The sequence below is a fragment of the Carica papaya genome, chromosome 5 (genome assembly GCF_054855325.1).
Source record: "Carica papaya isolate Zhongbai chromosome 5, ASM5485532v1, whole genome shotgun sequence".
NCBI classification, from domain to species: domain Eukaryota; kingdom Viridiplantae; phylum Streptophyta; class Magnoliopsida; order Brassicales; family Caricaceae; genus Carica; species Carica papaya.
This window is the reverse complement of record NC_142313.1, coordinates 3,410,084-3,434,694: the sequence shown is the minus strand read 5'-3', so window position 1 is coordinate 3,434,694 and position 24,611 is coordinate 3,410,084. Positions and strand designations below refer to the sequence as shown.

The following is a 24,611-nucleotide window of genomic DNA, read 5'->3' as shown; positions in this document are numbered from 1 at the left end:
CTTTTCTTTTTTTTTTCTTTCTTCTTCCTTTTTCTTTTTCCTTTGTTTTTTTTTCTTTTCTTTTTCTTCTTCTTCTTTCTCTCTCTCTCCCTCTCTCTCTCCTTCCCGCGACGTCTCCCCTTCCGCCACGTCTCACCGTCGCGACTGCGGCTCACTCCTCCTCCTCACGCGGCCAAGGCTGTTCCCCTCACTATGCTCTCTCGGCCCCGATCCTCACTCAGCTCGACCTCCTCTCTCACCTGCTCGAACTCAGCTCTCTTCCTCTCTTTCTTTTTTTTTTTTCTGCTATTTCATTACTTTTATATATATATATATATACACATATTTCCGCTTGATTTATTCTCCTTTTTTCTACATTCCTTTTTTTTAATTATTTTTTTTAAAATTATATATATACATACATATATATGTATATATATAATTGCCACCTAGTTTCCTTGTGCTTTCAGAGGTGTACATCTTTGGGCTCTTTTATTTTATTTTGTTTTTCTTTTCTTTATTTATTTTAATTAATTATATATATATTCTTTTAATTTTTCTTTTCTCTTTTTTTTTTTTGGCGCCATCTGGTACCAGCTGGATATTACAATTTAGTTTTTAGCTTGTTTTTAAATTACAACATTATTTTTCTTGTTTTTAGCTTTGTGACTTATTTTTTGATATATGGAAGTACAAAATTCATGTGGTTGTGGTTGTAGAACTGAAAATATGAATAAAATTTATTTAATTATATATCAAATATGTTTAAATTTTACCTATGAAATAATTAAAATTTAAAAATTGAGTTAAAATAAATATATTTGAACAAAATAATAAAATTATCCTATTTAACAATATAATCACGGAAAGCTCCTTCAATTTCCAAATCAAAATAATTAAACCACAAAAATAAATGACTACAAATGTTTTTTTTTTTTTTTTTTCAAGTTGGTGGCAAGTACTTCAGCACACGAAGAAAGGCTCTAATACTTGCTTTCCCATGGTGGTGCGCACTCCTTGCAGTAATCCTATATATATTTTCACCATTAATGATACATATAGGAATCAATCTTAGGAGTAATACATATATATATGTATATATACGAGGATAATAATATATACATATACATATATATATATATTAATTTGGCATAGATAAACAGCTCTCAGGCATGAGTACTCCGCTGCTAGTCCCATCAATATTCCTGCATGAAGAAGTTGCGGCTTTGTTCATGTACGTCAACTTTATATCTTGAAGTCTTATCCCTGTGCATGGATTGCTAGGGCTACAATCAAACGTCACTGCCTCCTTCGTCCTGGATGTTCCTTGTATATTCTTGTATGTCACTCCACTTATCTTTACTCCAGAACCCTAATATACAAACAACCCCATCATCAATATATTATATATATACACATGCATTCTTAAAAAGTAAGTGCACACATATATATATGCATGTAAAGATACCTGGGATGGACAACCCTGATTGTTGGGGCAATAATTTTGGTCGATGAGGATCGGATTCTGAACGTTTTTCATGGTAAGATCTTGGAACAGTACGTTTCTCACAAACCCATTACTGGCCCTCGCCCATGTCTTGATCCGAACTCCATTATCCGACCCGGTAAATACTGAACCGATAAGGGTCACATTCTGTACACCAGCTTCATTCAAGTCTTTACCCAAGCTCCCAATGCTGTTCGTCAATCATAATTCACAATTACGTTGATATTATATTTAATTACACCATTAATTTGATAATTAATATTAATGGGTTGTACCTTACACCGTGACCCGGCCCGCAGTTGAGTCGGCTCATGACTAAATTCTTTGTACCCGGACCGATAGACACGCAGTCGTCGCCGGTTTGCAGTGTACTTCCGGTGATGGTGACGCCGGTGGACGACTGCACGTGGATGCCGTCGGTGTTAGGGCTTTGATCCGGAGCAATGAGCTTCACGTCGCGGATCATTACATTGTTGCAGCTGTTGATTACCAGGTGCGTCACTTGGCTGTTGATTGAAGTCAACCCGCTGATTATAATGTTGTTCGCCCAGTTGAATGTAATTGACTGTAATGTGAACAGGGATTAATTAGAACTTTTAATTAATTAATTAACAAATACTAATTTACGTACCCACCACGATTAACCCATTTTAGCTTGTTATAAGGTACAGACATTTGCATAATTAAGTAACAAATTAATTAATTCGTCTCATAAAAATTAAAAATAGATAAAAAAAAATGGACTTTTGCTAAGCTATTTGATTAACTCTCTTTTTAAAAATTAAGTTGACTAATTAACAAAATTATATCAAAAGCAAAAAGATTAAGTAACATACCCTAGCACCGACGGGGCAACTCTTCCCAGATTTCCTACAAGCCCAAAAGCCAGCAGCTCTGCCGTCAAGACTGCCGCCAATCACTGAAACTTTATCAACCTTAATAAACAAAATCCAATACCCAGAATTCCCCAACGCTCGATAATCCGTTGGTGCAACAATTGTCCCGGCAATTTGAATCTTAATACTATTCTTACACGGTCCTCGAAATGTCACCGCTTTCAACAAGTACCGCCCTTTCGGGACATTGATTGTAGCCGCAGTCGTTGAGCTGCAGGCAGCTTGCCATGCCTTGAGAAATGCCGGTGTCGAGTCAGTCACACCATCTGGTTTCGCCCCGTAACGAGTTACGTCGTAGGCTGCACTCGAAAATTTGAATAGCATCACGATCCAAAACAAGATAATAAGCGTTGTTGCTGTAAGTTTAGCCATGGTTAACAAAGCAAGAGAATTTAATTAAGCAATGTAGATGATGAAGCAACAAGGTAGTTATCAGGGGGTATTTATAGTGGCGGATGGTTGGTTAATTATCGTGTCCTTTGCTTGTACTTGTATGCATGTAACTGTTTTCCAAGTAATTTACTAAATTAATTAAATTGGATTTCAACGTATTAATCACTTAATTAATTAATTTTTTTTTAAAAAAAACTATTTGCTTAAGCACGTCGTCACATGGGTTTCGGGGTAATGATATGTACGGCGAATTGAACATGGGATAAGTTATATTAAGCAACGACTTAGAATTAAATTAAGGCATATTGCATGTGAGATATTGTATGTTTCTCCTTAGAATTTGTGTGCTGCGTATAATTAGATTAATTAATTAATTGACTAATTAACTAACCTAGGTTTTAAATTGAATATGGTTGAGCACATGTATATGTAACATTCTCCAATCATTGAACCCAATTGAAATAATACAACTTGTACATACACATACATATATATATTACAGAATTTATAACAAATTATTAATATATGTTAAAAATGTGATTACTTGTTATTTTAAGTAAATTTATGTAAGACTTCAATTAATTACTTAAGGAGTTAGCTTGTTGTATAATTAGACCAAAGTCTAGAATTAATTCAATTTATTTGAGAACGAGCTTAAGAGAATTTTTCTCCTAAACTATTTTTGATTGAATCAAAAATAATTTAGTCATTAAATCTCTACAATAAAAAGAAGAATATATATCATGTTATTTGGATAATTTCAAATCCAATGCATGTTATTTCTTCTCAATAATTTCAGTACTCGTGAATTGGCTATTACTTATATAATATAATTATATTATTTTTTTAATATATTTAGATAATTAAAATTTTAAAATATTTGACACGTGTATGACTTATACGAAATTTTTTCGGTATATATTTTTATTATTTAATTAATTAATTTTAATACACTAATTAATTTTCAACTATTCGTATCATAAAAATTTTTGAATTAGTCCGTCTTTTCATATTTTTTTTATTTAAAAATTATTTATATTATATTATAATTAATATAAATATATTGCTTAATTAATAAATAAATAAGTAATTTAATATTTATTTTAAAATAACCAAACTAGTAATAACTGAAACTCTTGTTACTTATTATATTAAATTAATCTATCCACCCACCATAATCTTTTGACAAGCCATCTAATTACAGCTTCAAGTTAATTAGCTAGTAAGCAGGTGCCTTTTGAAGTATATATATATATATATGTATATTAAAATTACTGATCAGAATAAAAATTTATATACATTTATGCTTTTCAAGAGCGAAAAGAAAAGAAAGATTAATTTGTACTGAAGAGACGAAATTAAATTAAATTTTTGTCGAAAATTAAATGAAACGAAATTATATAATTATAAAAGCATTGAAGCTTACGTAAGGGATGAGATATAACGTGTATGTATGTACGTATACATGATGCATGAACCATGGAAGTTGCATGCATAACACTTTTGAATTACTTTATTGACACGTGACACGTGGAGTAAACCCGGAGGATAGAAAGGCGATTTAGTAGCCGAGTCTTGCGGTACAAACATGGGTCAACGCCGGCTTCCATATGCTCCAATTAATGGTACAAACATGGGTTTTATTATATATATATATATTTGTAAATAATATTTTGCATGGAAATTAAATCTTCATAAAATTTTATACGTATATAAATATGACCATATAACATTGTATTTAACTTAATAAAATTAAATATTCATATATAAAGTACATAAAATATACGTGGTAAATTGTTTTATAAAATAAACATAAAGAATATATATATACTGGTACATTTACTACTTTACCATACATTTGGAATTATATAGACAAATGTAACCATAATTAAACATACGGGAGTATCATATTAAGAATATATATTATATATGTGGTGCGCATATGTATATATATATATATATATATGCAGGATTGGTAGTATACGAGTATTCAGAAGCAACTCTTGGGCAGTACCACTCCACTGCTTCTACCATGAGCATTCTTACAATAAGAAATTGCAGAGCCTGATTTGCCCAGATATCTTAAGTTTATATCTTGTAATCTGATTCCCGTGCATGGATCAGTGGGACTGCAATCGAACTTTATAGCTATTTGTGTTGCCGAAATGCCCTTTATATTTTTATATGTAATTCCGCTTATTTTTACACCCGAACTCTGTTATCAAAATTATAGTAAGTATAATTTTTATATACTTTAAATTTAAAGTTAAAATTAAAATTCGTAAATTAATAAATGTATACCTGACGAGGACATCCAGAGCTAGAAGGGCAGTAATTTTGATCAATAATTATAGGATTGTTGACATTGTTCATGATTAAGTTACGGAAATTAATGTTCCTCGCGTAGCCGTTACTAGCTCTCCCCCATGATTTTATTCTTACTCCATTTTCTGCTTTTGTGAATCCTACACCTGTTACCGTCACATTTTCGACACCTTCTTCATTTGTAAAATCGCCAAGACTTCCGATGCTGCCAGTTTAAATTCACAATTAATTTTTATTTTCAAACTTACACAAGCTTGCAATTTAATTTATGTAATTAATTGTACCTGATTCCATGTCCGGGGCCACAGTTGAGACGTTCGATCCATGTGTTCGTAGATCCTTGACCTATTGAGATACAATCATCGCCTGTTGCAATTGAACCACCGGTAACAGTGATTCCTGATGACGCTTGCATGTGAATTCCATCAGTGTTTGGACTATTACTCGGTGCCCTAATCTTTACGTTTCGAATTAAGAAGTTGGTGCAATGGTTAAGAGATATGTGCATTTTTTGACTGTTTATTGATGTCACTCCACTTATCAATACGTTGTTTGACCAATTGAATGATATTGACTGCAATATTCAAATACCCGAATATAAATAATTATGCTAAGATTATATAACTATGTTTAAAAATTTATAATAATTGATTAAATAGGTAAATATATTATTAGTATAATGAATGTAATAAAACTAAACCATATATATGAACATTGTAATGTATTGTTAATATATTTTCATTATTTAGTCCCTCTAATCCAGTCCAATTCCTTAAAACAATTTTCTTAAAAACATATATATATATATATATTTAGTAAGATATCTTCTAAAACATAAAATTTGAACTGAGTTAATATATATAAACATACCCGAGCTCCGGCCGGACATTTCTTTCCACTTCTCCGACAAGCCCAATAACCAGCTCCTCTCGCATCAAAACTTCCACCATAAATCTTAATTCTACTAACCTTATTGAACAAAATCCAATTCCCTGAATTCCCCAAATCCCAGTAACTCGTTGGAGCCACAATGCTCCCATCTATCTGCAACACAATTCGGCTCTTACACGGACCCCCAAACACCACATTTCGTATCAAGAACGTCCCTCTTGGCACGTAAATTGTTGCTTGATTCCTCGAGCCACAGGCCACCGACCAAGCCCTGAGAAATGCTGCTGTCGAGTCCTTTTTGCCGTCGCCCTTCGCCCCGTAGCTCACCACATTGTACGCTGCACTAGATGATTCTGTAAAGAAAACCAACATGATCATCACCACTGTGCAAGAAGCTAGTAATACCTTGCCCATTTTAGCTTTTCAAGTACAGAGAAATTGATGTTTGATGGAGGAAATAAAAGGGATTTTAAGCATGATTTTGCGTAAATAACAATTATAATATGTGTATAATATAAGTTTGTGAATATAAATATATGTATGTATTTATGAACCAACAGGTTTTGTATATAAGCTCTGTTTAATTAATTAGTCCATACCAAATAGATTAAATGTTACTCTCACGTTATAGTATATGTAAGAAGTTGGCACTGCGTTGTACCGATCGAGAACAGACAATATTAACTAAGTTGCTTAAGAACTAGTGAAGGAAATAATTACAATTAATGTTAATATACATATACATATACACACACATATATAAAATCATAACGATAGTTTGCTTCAAACTCAAAATAATTTAAAAAATTTAACCTAATTAAGAGATTTCACATTTCCCCCACATGAATTTATATGTATATATATTGCAAAAAGAATATTTCTCAAATTGAAATTATATGTTGACGTGTAATGTTTAGACGAGTATTCTTCGGTGTATGACACTCATAACCGTTGATTAAGTGCATGACACGTGGAGGAATCGTGGAGGAGAAAAATACAATAGCCGGGAGCAAGCAAGAAAATGCGATGTCCCGTTCAATCACAACCGTACATGACCGTACCTGTTGTTATAAATAAATAAATAAATATTAAATTGAATAGATTTGACAAAAAGTTATTCATTAATTTGTTTAATCAATATTTAACAAGATAAGATTATAATTTGAGACATTGATTATATAAAAAGCAAGTATTATTTAACTTAAATTTATCCTAATGGTATGTATATATATATATATATATATTTATTTAAACTTGATTTTTAAATTTTGTACTTATTTAACTAAATGATGATGAATATTCTGTTTAAAATAATAAAATTTGAATATATTGAAATAATACATGTTAAATTATATCAAATTTTATATCCATTTTTATTCTCTAGTATAAGTAGTACATACTTCTAATTAAATTATACATTAAATTTAAATAATATTTGTTGCATAAATTTAATTAAATTCAGTAACAGAAAAAATTTAATCACGATGTAGAAAATAAACGAGTAATTTAAAATTACATTAAAAAAAAAAAAACCAACAAGCGTGAAGGTAAAAAATCACAACCCAATTATGAAACTAACGAGTAAAAACAATCAAAATTGATTGCAACTTAAGATTTTATAGTTTATAAATATTCAAATTATCAATAGACAATATTTTATAAATCTCTTTCTTCGTAAATAAATATTAAAGAAATAAATTTTAATAACACTCGAAGATCTTTTTAATTTGCAAACGGCCTAAAAGAAGCAATTACTTTTTTTTCTATAATGTTCTTCACGAGCCTCTAAGTCTCACTTTTGTAATTTTTTTTTCTTTTTCTATTTGATTTAAAATTCTTAATTCTATACGAATATACACACCAAATTCTAAAAAGAAATCGACTCTTACATACGTACCCATGTATATATATATATATATTTTGTTTTTCTTGTATGATATGGAGGGTCTTCAATGATAACACATATGAAAAATAATTATATTGGTAGCTCATTCTCCTTTTACTTATAAAAAATATATTTGTTTCAAACTAAATTTTAACATAATTTATATTCTATGGTCATTAATTATCAAGAATAATTTTATACTTTTATCCGAAATTTCTAACCACACACATAACATTTTCCCACCTTAAATTTTTTTTCTTGTGATGATTATTCTGATTTCTTGTAGCTGAAGAGTTAATTGTATGTGGGAAAAACTCAATCTTCTTGCATTGAATGTTCAATATGGGAACTTGGTTTATATATATATATATATATATTAAACATAAATATATATGGATGAAATTTACTAGATTTTGTGAACATATAAAAATTTAGTAATATGAAAGACCCATTAATGAGTATATAAAATTGTAATTAATGAAAAAAAATTTTAAAAATTTATGATTGTTTTCATATTAAAATATATAAAAAAAAGCTTTTATTATTAGAAAAAAAAAATCAAATTTCATTTAACTATTTACTCATATTTTTGTCGTTTTTTAACCGGGATAAATATTTTAATATAAAATATGATAATAATTAATCTTTTTTTTTTAATTATTTATTCTACATTTAAATATTATTAGTGAGTGCTTATGGCAGCTTTAGTACAGAACTCATATACGTAGATGTATATATATATATATTATCTTTTCAAGGGAATCTTTTCTTTTCCTTTTTTTTTTTTTTTTGTTTTTTAAGAATTTCCAAAGGAATCCTTATATAATAATTATTATAAATCTCATATGTTTTACAAATAACACATTTTTTAATAGAATTTTCCTTTTCTAACTAAAATGCAATAAATGATTGAAAAAAAAAATTGTTAATTTTGGTATTAAATTTTATTTTTCACTTTATGTCCTCATCTTTTCAAATTTTTAAAATCGAGTCCTGATCTTTTAATTTTATTCCTAATTTAATACTTCATTTTAACTTTTGAATTAAAACAGTAAACATATTTTTCTTAAGTGCAAGTAGGGGCACACTTAGAATATCCGATAGTGATTTCGATTTTTTTTTTTCGGATATTTTTTCAATAAATATTTCAGATAAACATCATCGTTTTTAGTATTTTCATATAAATACGTAAAATCGAATGACATAATTTGATAATTAAAAATGATTCATTTAACTCTTAATCTCATTGTAGACAGTACAATAAAAATTTATTTTTTATTAATAAAAATAAAATAATATATGATAATAAAGTATAAGAACTCACATTTCAAGATCCGTTTAACAAAGAGTAACATGCTGATATCAACTTTTTCGTTTTATTTTTAAGAATACCATCTAATTTTTTTTTATTCACGGAGATAAATTGCGAGATTAACATACACTTTTCAATGTATTATAAAATGACTACATGTAAGTCCATGCTTTACTTACTCTTCTAATTGGCTTATGAAACTTTATCTTCTCTTTAAAACCTTTCATTTCTTTTTAGATTGCAGAAAATGATTGTAGCAAAGGGATTCACTAAACAACATGATCAATCACTGTCAAAATAACCCATTACAGTGTTCTTTTTTAAAATTTTAAAATGGCAAAATGATGAAAAGATTATATTATTATTTCTTAAAAAACTATAGATTCAATTGCAATTATGCCCATATTTAAAAGGCCTTCCTTGAAATTTACCGTCATTGTCTTTTAAAAACTTTAAATTCAATTATTAATTACACCTAAAGTTTTTAAAATCAAGTTTATAATAACATTTCTCCCAATTACTTCCCCTACAAACATTCTCCCATCTGCTTAACCCACTTACAGTGCATACTTTATGGCACCCATCATTTCTAATTCCTATTAGATTGGCATCTTGGTAAGTTTTAATTAGTTTGATAATGTTCAAGTAATTCATAATATATACATATACCCATATAAACATATAATATACATATACATATATATATACATATACTGTATATCATTCAATATAAATAGTTACACCCGCCTTATAACTCAATTTCCAATCAAAGACCTGCCTCTCTTTCTCCTCACACACAAAGAAAATGCCTAAACTTATAACCTTTTCTCTTCTCTCCCTCTCCCTCGCCTTCATCTTCTTCCTCACCTTAACCAATGCATCAACCTACTACGTAACCAGTTTTGGTGCAAGATCGGATGGACAATCCGACTCGACCCGAGCTTTTCTTAATGCATGGCAAGCTGCTTGTGGGTCTGCTATGGCGTCTACAATCATTGTCCCGGATGGATGGTTCTTGGTGACACCAGTGGTGTTCAGAGGTCCATGTAAGAACCGAATCACGTTGCTTATACATGGCACCATTTTAGCCCCTTCTAGGGTTCATCACGGGCTGGGGAATTCTGGGCATTGGATTTTGTTTTCTGATGTTAATGGAGTTGAAATTCATGGCGGGACACTTGATGCAAGAGGAGCTGCGTTTTGGGATTGCAGGAGATCTGGCGATGACTGTCCAGTTGGTAAGAGGGTATGTTCTTGTCACAGTTGAGTTTCATATAAAAAAAAAAAAAACAGTAAAAAGAATATTATCTAAAAGGAAAATTGATTGTAAAATTATTAAAAATAGAATAATTTCGCAAATACTATATTTATATTATAAGTTATAAAGATTATTTTGATTATTTCTCATTCGTATAATCCGTTATATGATATATCAATTTTTATATATTCATCCGATGCTTTATACATCATTTTTTATACAATTTTATAATTATACTTGTATGTCTTTATTTATCTATTATTACGTTCAAGTTAGACTGATATATTTTTATTTATTATTTATTTATAATTTTTTTATACGTAGAAAATCTTGTATTAATTAATGAATTGACAGTAAAACTATTTTTTTTTATATATAATTTATAATTATATTTGTATATTTTTATTTGTTTGTTGTTACGTTAAAATTAGATTAATTTATTTTTATTTGTTTATTTTTTTTCTATTTAAAATTTTTTTGACATGTAGGATGAATTTATGTCATTTCATTTGGTAAATCACATATAAATCAACGGATTGTCCTTAAAATTATTCTTATTTCTATATATAGTTGATAATTATACTCGTATATTTTTATCTGTACGCTATTATGTTAAACTTAAATCGATCTATTTTTGCTTGTTTCTCTTTTTTTTTTCTATTTATGATTTTTTTTTACATGTAAAATGTAGTTGATATCATTTTATTGGGCAAATCACATATTAATCAATGGATTGACACTAAGAAATAGTCAAGTAGCTCACCTCGTGGTAAACAATTGCAACGATGTGAGGATCCAAAACGTGAAGGTATTTTCACCGGCCAAGAGCCCTAATACAGATGGCATCCATGTCCAAACCTCAGATGCGGTGAGTATCACACAAACAACTTTCGAGACCGGAGACGATTGTGTGTCAATCGGTCCGGGCACCACAAATCTCCATATGAGTAGACTTCATTGTGGCCCGGGTCACGGTATAAGGTTAGAATAAAAACTAATTATTATTATTATTACTATTATTATTATATGTGCACATTTAATAGTACATTTATTGGTATCTCATAATTTTTTACTACATTTGGTTATTAAATTGTTATTAACACTCTTTTTAAAAAAAAATACACTTAAATATATATACTTATTATATATGAGTAATTATTTTATTGAAAAGCAATACGTAATATAAAATAACATTGATAATTAATTACATAAAAAAAAGTTGAAAACACATGAGGCTAATGATTTGATTTAATTATACTTTTAAAAAGCTATTGATTAAGATGATGAAAGTACAAGAGAAATCACTGTTAATGATAAATAAGTAAATTACATTACATATACAATGTATACCATCATACTCGATAAATTCTTTTTAGTACGGTTAAATATTAACTGATTAAGTAACTTTTTTTTTTTTACTGTTTTACTATTTACAGTATTGGCAGTCTGTGCAGACAGAAAGAAGAAGGTGGAGTTGAAAATATAACATTAACAGATGCAGAGTTCGTAGAATCAGATAATGGAGTAAGAATCAAGACATGGGCAAGACCTTGTAATGGGTTCGTCAGAAATATTATTTTCCAAAATATTATTATGAGAAATGTCCAAAATCCCATCATAATTGACCAAAATTACTGCCCTCATCACAAAGGTTGCCACCCTCATCAGGTAATTTTTTTTATTTAATAAAATAAGTAAATTTCGATTTGATCAAATAGTTTTATAAATATATGAATGAATAATAATATTATATCTCGCTGAATTTAACATTATAATTCGACTATTGTTAATACATTTTATATTAAAAAAAAGTAATATTTATATTTTCAGTAGAATTTAAACTGAAAACTTTAAAGACAAAAATTTTAACTGTCAGATTATCATCTTACATACGATAAGTATGTTACTTGTTATAAACATAAAATTATATTATGATTAATACTCAATTATAAGTGATATGTTCAAATTTCTTTTATGTTGAAATTAATTATTTAATTTTATTTTTTTGTATCGATAAAACAGAGTTCGGGAGTAAAAATAAGTGAAGTGACGTATAGAAATATAAGAGGAACGTCAGCGACAAAGGATGCAATGACATTTAACTGCAGTTTCACAAAGCCATGTAAAGCAATTACATTACAAGACATTGAGCTCAAAGACATGGAAGATCAATCCCATACAACTTCTATTTGTACTAACATTGATGGAACCAGCAATGGAGTACTCACTCCTCTTAGTTGTTTTTAAAATAATTTTTATCTTAATTAAGTTCTCTGTAATTAATTAGTTACTAACCTGTTATTTAATGATGCTAATTACTTACTAAACAGTAATAATAATTAAAAAAAAAAAAAATTAATTCAGGTAGTAATTTCTTTTCTGATTGTTGAATACAATCTTAATCTACAGTGTTTGAAGGTGGGTAACTTTAATGAATAGTAACTAATTTATTGCAAATAATTAATATTTTAATTTATTAATATATTAATGAAACTGTAATAATTTATTATTTTATAAATATATTATATTAATACATTTTATAATTTAATTTATTAATGTATTAATGAGATTATAATGATTTAATTAAATTAATTTTGTTTACAATATTTAAGTGAAATTAATATCTTTTTGAGATTAAATTCCCCTAATTATTGTAATTATTGTGAGTTATAACACACGAAGTAATTAATTGATTTGATCCAACAAAAAAATATAAAACAGAAATTGAAAGTCAGATCTCACATGATTTGCTTTCTTTGGTCAAATCACCGGGGGATTTGTGCCACGTGTAAGCACTAGAGGTTATCTATATATGATGCCTTAAAACTCATGGAAGCAGTCTTGAAACTTCACGTTCCACTAAATATAGAATGGTCGGCACGTGAAACTTCTAAAAGCATGAAACGTCAACGTTTTAATTGAGGCAACTACGTCAAATTTCTTTTACAGCGAAAGGAAAATATAACTCCATCATATTACGATTTTCCTCGTTTATTTAGATAATCTCATTTTTTTTTAAAGGAAGAGATAAAGTCAATCAGAGATTCTTATGTACATGTGTGAGTATACATATATATATATATATATTATATACACACGCGCACATGCAGATATATATATATATATATGTGTGTGTGTGTGAAATTGAGTTTCAATTGTTATTAATTAGTTATGCTTGAGAACTTTTTCCTAATGTGGAAAAACAGTGAATTTGGTCGATAAGAATAACTACCAAGAAAAAAAAAGGTCATGCTTAAAATTTCTTTTAGGTGCATTGCATTTAAGTATTTCTTTTGATTAGAAAAGCCAAATTATGAGAAGTATTCTTTTTTTAATTAGAAACTTACATTTTGTTAGCTTCCAACATTTCATATACTAATTTATTTATTAATCTTAATTACTTTATATATATATATATATATATAGAGAGAGAGAGAGAGAGATTAGTAATGGATGACTTTGTTAATTCAATTCATACCTTTAAAATTAACCCAAATTTCAAAAATTATTTTATTTGTGTTTTACCATTATTTTTATTGTATTAAAATTAACATTTGAAAGAAACTCAACCAAACTTGATTTTCTGTGCGATTTTAGAAATATACTTCATATACTTATTAGCATAGCAAAGAATATTTTTTAAAATTGACAAAGTTGTTACCACATTAATTATACAATAAGATGCATTTGTAATTTACTATAAATTATCATATTGATATAACTATAGCAGGATATAGTGTTTCATTGGAAAAGAGTACAAACTCTAAAAGTCAATATATAAATATGTGATTGTAATAAACATATACCAACCTAATACGATCTTAAAGTTTTATGTTGACTGTTATGTATGACACAAATTGGTGTAGTGGGAATAAATGACATCTTGAGAGATAACAATAGTTGGATTACATCTCTTTAGTCCAAAATGATGGGGTACAAGAATCCAACATGGTGGAGCCTATGAAGAAATCTTCATAGCTACCTCTTAGTAGTTGGCAAACATAATGTATCTGATTATCAATAATAACTCGATGGTAGTTATTTTATAAATCAAGAGCAACGGGTTCCCTTGAAGCTTTAGTTACTTCACAAAGTCTACTACAAATTGATTAGATAAATTAAAATTTATACCCTAAACCATTAATGGGAAGAAGAACTTAATGATAAATGTATTAGCCAAGATGGATGTTGGAAAAAATGGGTTTAGTTGCCTCTGTTTAGCGTTCACTATTGATAAAGGTGCCTTGTTCAAAGATTTTATATTATTGTGATTTTTTAAACTATTTTAATCTAATGTATTTATTTCACAGAGCTTGAATTATAGTGTTTAGAGGGTTTTTTTATAAGGTTGGTTATACAGTTTGAAGTAGCTCTAACTTAAAAAAAAAAAAAATAGATTTTAGATTAAAAAATACTTATAATTTGATCTTTGTTCCCTTTGTTGTTATATACTATGTTGTCCAAATCTTCTTTCTTTATAATTCTATTCAATATGTAAAGTTTTTTTATGCAAGTATCATGTACCCCCATTCTCTCTCTTGATGCTAGTTTTTTTTTTTTTGTATATGGCCAGACTATAATAGACGTAATGACAATAAAGGATTATTACCTTAAATGTAGTTTAACTCTTATTTAATAAGAGTATGTTCTATTTCTACTTTGGTTGTTGGTGTGTGGATACGGGTACATGAATTCAATATTTGTTCATAATTATTGTGAGTTTCTTTAAGTTATGTGCTTTTATTGAGAACATATAGTAGAAGTGTTTCTTTTAAGAATTTAGTGTGAGTTTTAAAAAATATCGGAGACAGTCTTAAAGTTATCAAAAATTAGATGTGCAAAGTTTGATTTACAAATATCTAGTTTTTGGTGGTGTTTTTTAGTGTATGCTTTATTCTCGTGAGGTGAAGAGAGATATTATTTCATAATATAGTGGGTGCGATGCCCTTTATTAACTTCAAAGGTCCAAGTCTCATAGGGTTTTTAATTTTTCCAACAAAGGCCGCACAAATGTTATTAATTTATTTATTTTAGTCTCCTCTGTTATTGCTAAGTGTAAGTAAATGAATTTTGATAGTTGTGTTGTTTGTGATTATCTTATTATTATAATACAAATAACTTCTTTACAAAGTAATTCATATTTTTAGTTATTGGCAGTTATTGTCTTATTATTGAATTTGTTTTGCTACTATTGACTGTATATCTTGTATGTGCTTAACAGTCATTTTCTCGTAAACTTTTTTTCTGAACTGTTGTGTTTGTTTTCTAGTTGGCCTATGATATTTTATGGAGACTTTTGAGTATGAAATTTCTTTTGTTTTGTTTACGGAATTTATCTACTATGATTTTAATCACTATTTACCCATGTGTTTATATCTTTGGCTTGATAAATTTGTTTTTATTTAGTATATTGTATCTCAGTCTTTTGAGTCATTGTGCTATTGTTGTGAATTTTTTGTTAATTGCTCAATAATATATATATATATTTTTTTAAAAAAGACATAAGTACTAGATTCATTATACGTAATATATAAACAATAAATTAAATTTTTCATATTCCTTTACACTTTTATAAAAGTTAATCGAACTTGTTTATTTTCACATTACATAAAGGACAAACATTTAGAGTTAGATTATTGACTCGTTTTCTAGTTGTGCTGATTAGGAATTCGTTTAGAACTAACATGAAATATTTATGGAATTTATCTGTATATCTTATTAATATAAATTAGTCACCTATGCTTCTATAACTTCTAATAATTAGTTTTGATAATCATATTTATTAATAAATATTAGTCTTTAATAAAAAAAATTATCTTCTAGATTAAGTACGAGTTAATGATTATTGTGAAGTAATTAATTTTCTTTTTTTGGGAGAGAATTACTCGAAGGTGTATGTGTATACAGGTCGGTCCCGCCCATGTGTCTTCTTTCAAGCTTCCCCTCTTCAACTTCTCACATTTCACGCCACTATATATATATATATACACACACATATCATATATATACATATATATATTTGTATATGAAGGTGTATATATAATATATTGTGTATATATAATATAAATATGAAGAGTATATAAAAGGAAGAGATGATATTGCAAGGCAAACATTATAAATATCACACACGGCACAAAAATATGCCCATATTAATTACTTCCATTTCAGCTTCGAATTACGTCGAAACAAAATTTATCAAGGCAAGAAACTTTACAAGGGGTGCCGAACTTGGCCATCACCTCATATTTTCGACCCTATACACCCATATATATATACATACATATATATATATATATAATATTGCATGGTAGTAATCTAATTTCAATATATACATAAGTGATTAAATAAGTAAAATATTGGGTTTGTAGTTTCTTTTTTTTTTTTCATGAAATGTTTCCTAATTAATTTTGATATGAAGTAATTCATTTTCCATCTATATATATATATATATATATATATATATGGTATTTTCTATTTAGAGAATTTGGAGTTTATATATGTAGTACTCAATGATTTAATGTATTGGGATTAATTAAGTAAATCAATAACAACGACATATGAAATAAATTTTTAATAGAAAAAGATAAAAGAAAAAATAAAATGTGTGTGTGTGTATATATATATATATATATACACGGCATATATGCATGCATCGTAGCTAGGAAAGTAAAAGACGGTGATGATGAGACGGGTCGGGCGAGGACTAATTTAATTTTGGGGTGGCACGAAACCAATTCAGCATTTTACTTTCTTCCCATATTTACTGTAAGCTAACCCTTTAATATTCTCCCTGCCAAAAGCAACTACATATACGTGTATGTATCATTTATATATACATATTTAATATATAAATAAATATATATATATATGTGTGCGTGTGGAGTTAATTTCTGCTCCTAAAACTATGTGTACCACCTCTCCCACTGTTCCAAGTCAAATCCATTTTCATTAATTATTTTCCTTTTCACTTTTTAAAAAATTAAGCATTTATATTTTCTAATTTTTAACTTTAAAAAAGCGTTAAAATATTAAAAATTCAACTAAAAAAAATACAACTACAACCATTCTACATTTTGGCTATGACATATTGTTAATTAAATATTATTTTAAAAATAAAATTTAAACGTACCAAGATTTTTATACTATAAAATCATCAAATTTAATAAATGACACGAAGTAAATATGAGACGGGTGCGTCAAATTTTTTTACTTGTTCTACAAATAAACACATAAATTTATATCCGTCTCATTTATTTAATTTTTAAATTTTATAAAATATTTAAATAATTTTAATTAAAAAAATATTGAATATTAATAAAAATAAAATATAAATTAAACTAATATTAAAATATAATAATCAATAATAAATATAAATTAATATTACGAATATATAACATTAATTATTTATTAATTAATGTAAATAAAATTTTAAAAATTTGTTAATTGTATATAGGACGACAAGAACGGATATAAAATGAATAAATCGTTAAATTTATATCCGTCAAATATTTTTTTCGAGTTTATAACTTTATATCCCAATTCATTTCATACTCCATTAGTTACAAAATTTTATTTACTCCATCAAATATGAATTGGTGCGGCTTAGTTAGTAGCTCAACCGTACCAAATATCAATACATACATGTGTGTGTGTGTGTGTGTGTGTATACGTGTATATATATATAACCGGGTTGATGTATTATATATACCATGTTACTTAAAATTTAAGGGTAAGTACAAGTGATGGGTCATTTATCTTGGTATATTACATAAATACAGAATTAAAATTTAATTATTTGATCGAACATAAATTGCCAAAGTCAAATGTGAACTAAGAGGTTAAACAACGAAAAAAAACTTCCATAAAATCTGAAATTTGGTATAAATGCAATTATACCTATATATATATATATATACCAAAATAGCTAGATATAGAAGCTACCACTTCATTCTTACGAAACAAAACATCAGAATGTGACCAGAAGCACTTTATTTTACCTGCTCTAACTATAAGAAATTTCTATTTATTACAAATTTTTTAATAATAATTCAATTATTAATTTTCATTTAGTTTGTTCTTTGTCAAATTAATTTTTTTTATTATTTTAAGTACAAACGTCTGAATTATTTAATAAAAATTTATTATCAATATACGACTAAAATTAAGAAGCCAAGTAAAACAGTTTTTCAAAAAGTTGGGCGCCGCAAAATTGCTAGTTCCAGTCCCCTGTAAAACCTCTCTCTATAAATTCCCCATCCTCCATAACCGTCCTCAACTCCCCATCTTCACAACTCATCTCTCCGACTCAACAATGACGACAATCCGCTCTCACAACCTCCTTCTCCTCCTCCTCCCCCTCCCCCTCCTCCTCCTCTCTTACTCCGCCACCCCATCCTCCGCCACATCAACCCACAACGTCGTGGCCTACGGAGCCAAACCCGGCGGCACCACTGACTCCAGGCATGCCTTTTTATCCGCCTGGAAAAACGCGTGTGCGTCTGCCCGCCCGGCCACTCTCTATGTGCCGCGAGGGAAGTTCTTGCTGGCCGGTAGGATTGTTTTCGATGGAGAATGCAGGAACAGTAAAATGGTGGTGCGTATAGACGGAACCCTCGTGGCGCCGGCGGATTACAGGGTTCTTAAAGATGGTGGGTACTGGGTTTTGTTTCAGAACGTTAATGGACTCTCGGTTTATGGTGGAGTTCTTGATGGCCGTGGGTCTGGCTTGTGGGATTGCAAGAAGGCTGGCCATAGCTGCCCCTTTGGAGCTACGGTACGTATCTATATATATATATATATACACACACACACACACATGTATGTCTGCAGGTATATGTGTTCATTTCTTTTTCTGGGTGTTCTGTGTATCTCTATGTGTTTGTATGTGTATATATATATACATATAGTCGTTTATAGAATCAAAATGTGTGTCGTTTTAGTAGTTGCCATGCACCGTTTTGCATGGGGAGTTTTTGCCCTGGTGAGAAAGTTGATGGCTTTTTCTAAAATCTAAACTAGCTGGGGAACTAAATACATATGATATATAAAAAAAAAATACATAAGGTATATAAATTCTTTTCAAAGAAATTATATAAAAATATATTTAGTACGTGGTCAGATTTTCAGGGAGAGTGGGATGTAAAAATGGGTAACCGCAAAAATCTGTTCACAACAGTAATTAATTATAAAATATTTCAGATATATCTCTAAATATAATATATATTTATTTTAAATTATATAAAAAATTATTATTTGGGGTTAATTAATGGAAGTAGAAACCGAAGGTCAAAGGTTACTCATTAGGTTCTAAAAATTGATCATGCATTTAACACACGTAATTAATGATACACATCATCAGCTCATTAATTACTTGTAATTATTCTAATTACCTTCGAGTTTAATTTCAGTCAATCGGGTTTCTCAACTCCCGGAACATAGTGATCGACGGGTTAACGTCGTTAAACAGCCAGGTATTTCACATCGTTATCTACGGCTGCAACAACGTGAAGCTTCAAGGCACGAAAGTCTCAGCCTCCGGCGTCAGCCCCAACACCGACGGAATCCACGTCCAGATGTCATCCCATGTCACCATCCTCTCCTCCACCATCGCCACCGGCGACGACTGCGTCTCCATCGGCCCCGGCACTTCCACTCTCTGGATCGAAAACATGGCTTGCGGCCCCGGCCACGGCATAAGCGTCGGGAGTCTCGGAAAATACTCTAACGAGCCCGGCGTACAAAACGTGACGGTTAAAAGTGTCAGCTTTACTGGAACCCAAAATGGCGCGAGGATCAAATCGTGGGGGAGACCCAGTAATGGTTTTGCTAAAAATATTATCTTTCAACATGTAACGATGAATAATGTCCAGAACCCTATTGTTATTGATCAGAACTACTGTCCGGGAAACGTCAGGTGCCCCGGGAAGATCTCCGGGATCAAAGTTAGTGATGTAACGTATGAGGATATTCATGGCTCGTCGGCGACGGAAGTCGCCGTGAATTTTGATTGCAGCCCAGAGCGTCCGTGTACGGGGATAAAGTTGCGTAATGTGAGACTCAGTTATAAAAATCAGAAGGCGGAAGCTTCGTGCAAACATGCCGGCGGGACGGTGTCCGGAACGGTTCAGCCCAATAGTTGCTTGTGATGATGGGAATTTTTATTCATGATGGAAATTAGAATTTAAAAAAAAGAAAATATGTATGTGTTGAAGCTATGTAATTAGTGATAATTTGGTTGGTGTTAGAGATTAAAGTAATTTAGTTGGATTTTAGTGTGTTTTGATGTGATTTGAGAAAAAATGGAAAAGAAAATTATTGTTAGTTCATAAATAATTTAAGTCAATTTTATTCATATATTTCACTTCATGAATTTAAATTTATTTTAAATTATTATATGTCAATTAATTTAACACATTGTATTTAAATTAACGAAAACGAATTTAATTCAAAATTTTCCAAAAAATTCAATTAATTTGATCAAAGATTGAGCCAACACAATTTTGAACATAAATAGTAACAAATAATTTAAATTTTTTATGGGTTGTGTTCGGCTCGGGCTGTACCAACTGGGCCTAATGAGTCATATTTGAACTTGACCCGTATTATAACGGGCTATCGGATCATGGAATCAGCCCGAATTAATAATATTATATATATATATGTATATATTTCTTCTGGAAGCTTTTCTCTCTCTCTCTCTCTCTCTCTTTCTTTTTTTTTTTCCTTCAAAGAAAAAGCGTATGCATGAAAATTGTAACTATGGAGAGGTTAAAAAGAACTAAAGTACATAACAGAAAATATTAATAAAGCTATAAGCTATATATACACCTTTATTTACTTACTTTTATTCAAATTATACTCCAAGCTATACATTATGACAACTGCAACAGAATTTCCTTTTCTTTTTCTAAATATATATACATATATCCTAAGCCGTTAAAAATTACATACTAAATATATGGTCGGTGGATGTACGTACAAAATTATATAAGATATGTAAAGAGATATAAGGCAATATTAACTCTCACTTTAATATATACATACATATGAATGTATATGTGTATATATATATATATACAGAACTTGGGAGGAAAGAAAAAATGAAGGTCCTGGATTTTCATTAACGAGAGATTTGGTATTCGTACAGAGAGAGATTAAAACTAATTAATCTATTAAACAGTTAATTACTTAATTAATAACAACCGATTACAACTAATTAAAAACTAAATACAATTAACTAATTAATTAAGAACTAATTACAATTAACTGCTATCGCAATTACAAGATTATATTGGTGGACAAAAGGTCTCTCATTGCATGTCTGTCAACTTTTTCTCATTTACAAATAGGGATGAAGAATTTTTTGTCAGTCAAAATTTTGACCATGTAATATATTTTATATTGGCGGTATGAAACTCTGACCGGATAGTTTGACATATATATATATATGTGTGTGTGTGTGTGTGTAGATATATATATATATGTATATGCATGCATGGGAATGGTGCGGTGCCGTTTAATTTGGGCCAGTTTTTCAAACTAACATGAAAGCCCCCAGATTCATGGGCCACATCATTGAAAATTAACGCTATCCCAACATGATCCCATATGCCCGTCCTTTTCACTACCGAAACATATTTACCTTGTTACCCTCCTCAACACAAGGAACGTGCACCACAAGAAACACATTAACACACACACATACACATATATATATATATATATTATTACATATGTATATAATATGTATATATATATAAGTGGAGAAATCAGAGGCATTGATCTTGCTCTTAAAGCAAATAAAGCACAACATGGCAGTTAGCGCAGAAGAAGATACGGGTCTTTTGTTCCATGTTTTCTCTGTCTCATATATATTAATAATATATATATATATATATATTATATGTCATATAAAAACTGGAAATGGAAGTCTGGTGGCCGTCACAAGCAACCCCTTAACGTGGATTTGTCCTGCATGGATTTCATGACGGCTAATGCAAATTTACTAACATGTCCTCACTTTTATAATATTGTATATTAACTATCGATATTATTATATAATGATTAAAGAATAACATTTTAGTTTTTACATAAGCTGTACTATATAGTTTTATTTTAAAAATAGTAAACCCTTTTTCATTACAATATTATATATATTAAAATCAATTGTCATTTTATTTATATACAATTTACAAGTAATAACAAAAAAATCCATAAATATAAGGGCATTTTGGTAATTAGAAAGAGCCGAAATTGTTCAATAGAAGCAAAACAAAGGGATCGTAAAACCTGGACGTAGCTATAGCTTGCTTCTCGGTAATGCTAATCGAAAATCCAAATATAATTATTTAATAGATATAATTATATACACATGCATATATGTTCACATCAATTTCACTCGCCATATGCATCCTCCACCCTATATATATACCTTTCGATACTCCCCAGCACCAACACAACTACCTTCAACTTCCTCTGCCTGCCTCTCTCATTCATTTTCTTCTTCTCTATACAAGCTTTCACTAATGGCGAACTCACTGAGTTATGATCATAACATTCTTATTCTTTCCCTCATTATCCTCTTCTTCTTTCTGATAATGACCCCTTCATCCTTAGCAGACCCAGTGAGTTACAATGTGATGAGTTACGGAGCCAAGCCCGACGGCACCACCGACTCGACAAAGGCCTTTTCAGCTGCATGGGACAAAGCCTGCGGCTCGAGAAACCCTGCCACCATGTACGTGCCTGCTGGGATGTTCTTGCTCCGTAATGTGGTGTTTCAAGGCAAATGCAATAACGACGCCGTTTCGGTCATAATCGACGGAACACTCGTGGCTCCGTCGGACTATAAGGCCACTGCAGGTTCTGAAACGTGGGTATTGTTTGACAGCGTTAACGGAGTTTCCATCTCGGGTGGAACTCTCGATGGTCAAGGCGCTGCCTTGTGGGCTTGCAAGAACTCCGGCCATGGCTGCCCTAGAGGCACATCGGTACGACTTTAAATGAATATTTTTTAATTATAAATTCATACATATATATATATATAAATAAACTATAATATAAGTTTATTCATTGATTTAATGTGCAGACATTGCGTTTTATAAATTCGGAGAACATTGAAATCAACGGCCTGACGTCAAAGAACAGCCAGTTATATCACATCGTGGTGGAAGAATGCAGCAACGTCAAAATGCACGGCGTTAAGGTGTCAGCCGCTGGGGACAGTCCAAACACTGACGGCATTCACGTGGAATCGTCAAACGGCGTCTCCATCTTCAATGCCAGAATCGCAACCGGGGACGACTGTGTCTCTGTGGGTCCCGGCACCAAGAGTTTATGGATTCAGGATGTCGCTTGTGGGCCCGGTCATGGAATTAGGTACATAATTAATTAACTAATTGAAATTAACTTAGTAATTGTAAGATTAATTAAGAAAATTAATCGCACAATTTTTGACAGCATTGGGAGTCTAGGCAAGGAAATGAACGAAGCCGGTGTAGAGAATGTGACTGTCAAAACGACGACGTTTAGTGGGACAGAAAATGGAGTCAGGATCAAAACATGGGGAAAACCCAGCAATGGATTTGCCAGAAACATTGTTTTTGAAGATGCCGTGATGAACAACGTAAAAAACCCAATCATTATTGATCAACAATACTGTCCTGATGATCATTGTTCCCAAAAGGTAATTCTCATTATACACACACACGCACATATAGATATATATATATATATATATATATTATGATATTAAAATCTTCATGCATGTAGGTTTCGGGTGTGAAAATAAGCGAGGTGACATTTGAAGATATTCGAGGAACATCTGCAACAGAAGTTGGTGTTAAACTTGATTGCAGTCCGATGAAGCCATGCACGGGAATTAAAATGGAGGATATAAACCTAAAATACCATAATCAACCAGCCGAAGCTTCATGTGTCAATGCAGAAGGAACTACTTCTGATATTATTCAACCAATGGGACGATTATGCATTCGAGGATGATTAAATTTTTATGAATTTCAATAACAATTACTATAAATTATAATTTATAATTTTTTATGATTGTGTTACTGGCCACGTGTCAAATTATTGTTTGTCCTGGCAAATTATAAAGATTTAATGAAATTAATTCATGTATAATATGATAAATTTTAATCCACATATTA

General features: G+C 30.0%; 5 protein-coding genes across 5 annotated transcripts; 3 read left to right on the top strand and 2 right to left on the bottom strand.

Moving 5' to 3' along the window:
• Positions 1-843: 843 nt before the first annotated feature.
• LOC110826273 (polygalacturonase-like) lies at positions 844-2,854 on the bottom strand. The gene is made up of 4 exons (XM_088219707.1): positions 2,323-2,854; positions 1,762-2,051; positions 1,448-1,676; positions 844-1,351 (listed from the first exon to the last, which is right to left on the bottom strand). Exons 1-4 carry the CDS (start codon positions 2,752-2,754, stop codon positions 1,121-1,123), a joined length of 1,182 nt encoding a protein of 393 aa, XP_088075833.1. The 5' UTR covers positions 2,755-2,854; the 3' UTR covers positions 844-1,120.
• Positions 2,855-4,567: 1,713 nt separating this feature from the next.
• LOC110826279 (polygalacturonase-like) lies at positions 4,568-6,437 on the bottom strand. The gene is made up of 4 exons (XM_022056894.2): positions 5,971-6,437; positions 5,385-5,674; positions 5,077-5,305; positions 4,568-4,990 (listed from the first exon to the last, which is right to left on the bottom strand). Exons 1-4 carry the CDS (start codon positions 6,403-6,405, stop codon positions 4,766-4,768), a joined length of 1,179 nt encoding a protein of 392 aa, XP_021912586.2. The 5' UTR covers positions 6,406-6,437; the 3' UTR covers positions 4,568-4,765.
• A 3,485-nt stretch (positions 6,438-9,922) lies between these two features.
• Positions 9,923-12,817, top strand: LOC110826280 (polygalacturonase-like). The gene is made up of 4 exons (XM_088220320.1): positions 9,923-10,434; positions 11,138-11,427; positions 11,883-12,114; positions 12,469-12,817. Exons 1-4 carry the CDS (start codon positions 9,994-9,996, stop codon positions 12,691-12,693), a joined length of 1,188 nt encoding a protein of 395 aa, XP_088076446.1. The 5' UTR covers positions 9,923-9,993; the 3' UTR covers positions 12,694-12,817.
• A 5,890-nt stretch (positions 12,818-18,707) lies between these two features.
• Positions 18,708-20,797, top strand: LOC110826274 (polygalacturonase). The gene is made up of 2 exons (XM_022056889.2): positions 18,708-19,219; positions 19,854-20,797. The coding sequence occupies exons 1-2, from the start codon at positions 18,758-18,760 to the stop codon at positions 20,589-20,591; spliced, it is 1,200 nt and encodes a 399-aa protein (XP_021912581.2). The 5' UTR covers positions 18,708-18,757; the 3' UTR covers positions 20,592-20,797.
• Positions 20,798-22,888: 2,091 nt separating this feature from the next.
• On the top strand, positions 22,889-24,594 carry LOC110826281 (polygalacturonase-like). Its single transcript, XM_022056896.2, has 4 exons — positions 22,889-23,435; positions 23,534-23,823; positions 23,905-24,130; positions 24,217-24,594. The coding sequence occupies exons 1-4, from the start codon at positions 22,971-22,973 to the stop codon at positions 24,445-24,447; spliced, it is 1,212 nt and encodes a 403-aa protein (XP_021912588.2). The 5' UTR covers positions 22,889-22,970; the 3' UTR covers positions 24,448-24,594.
• Positions 24,595-24,611: the final 17 nt, after the last annotated feature.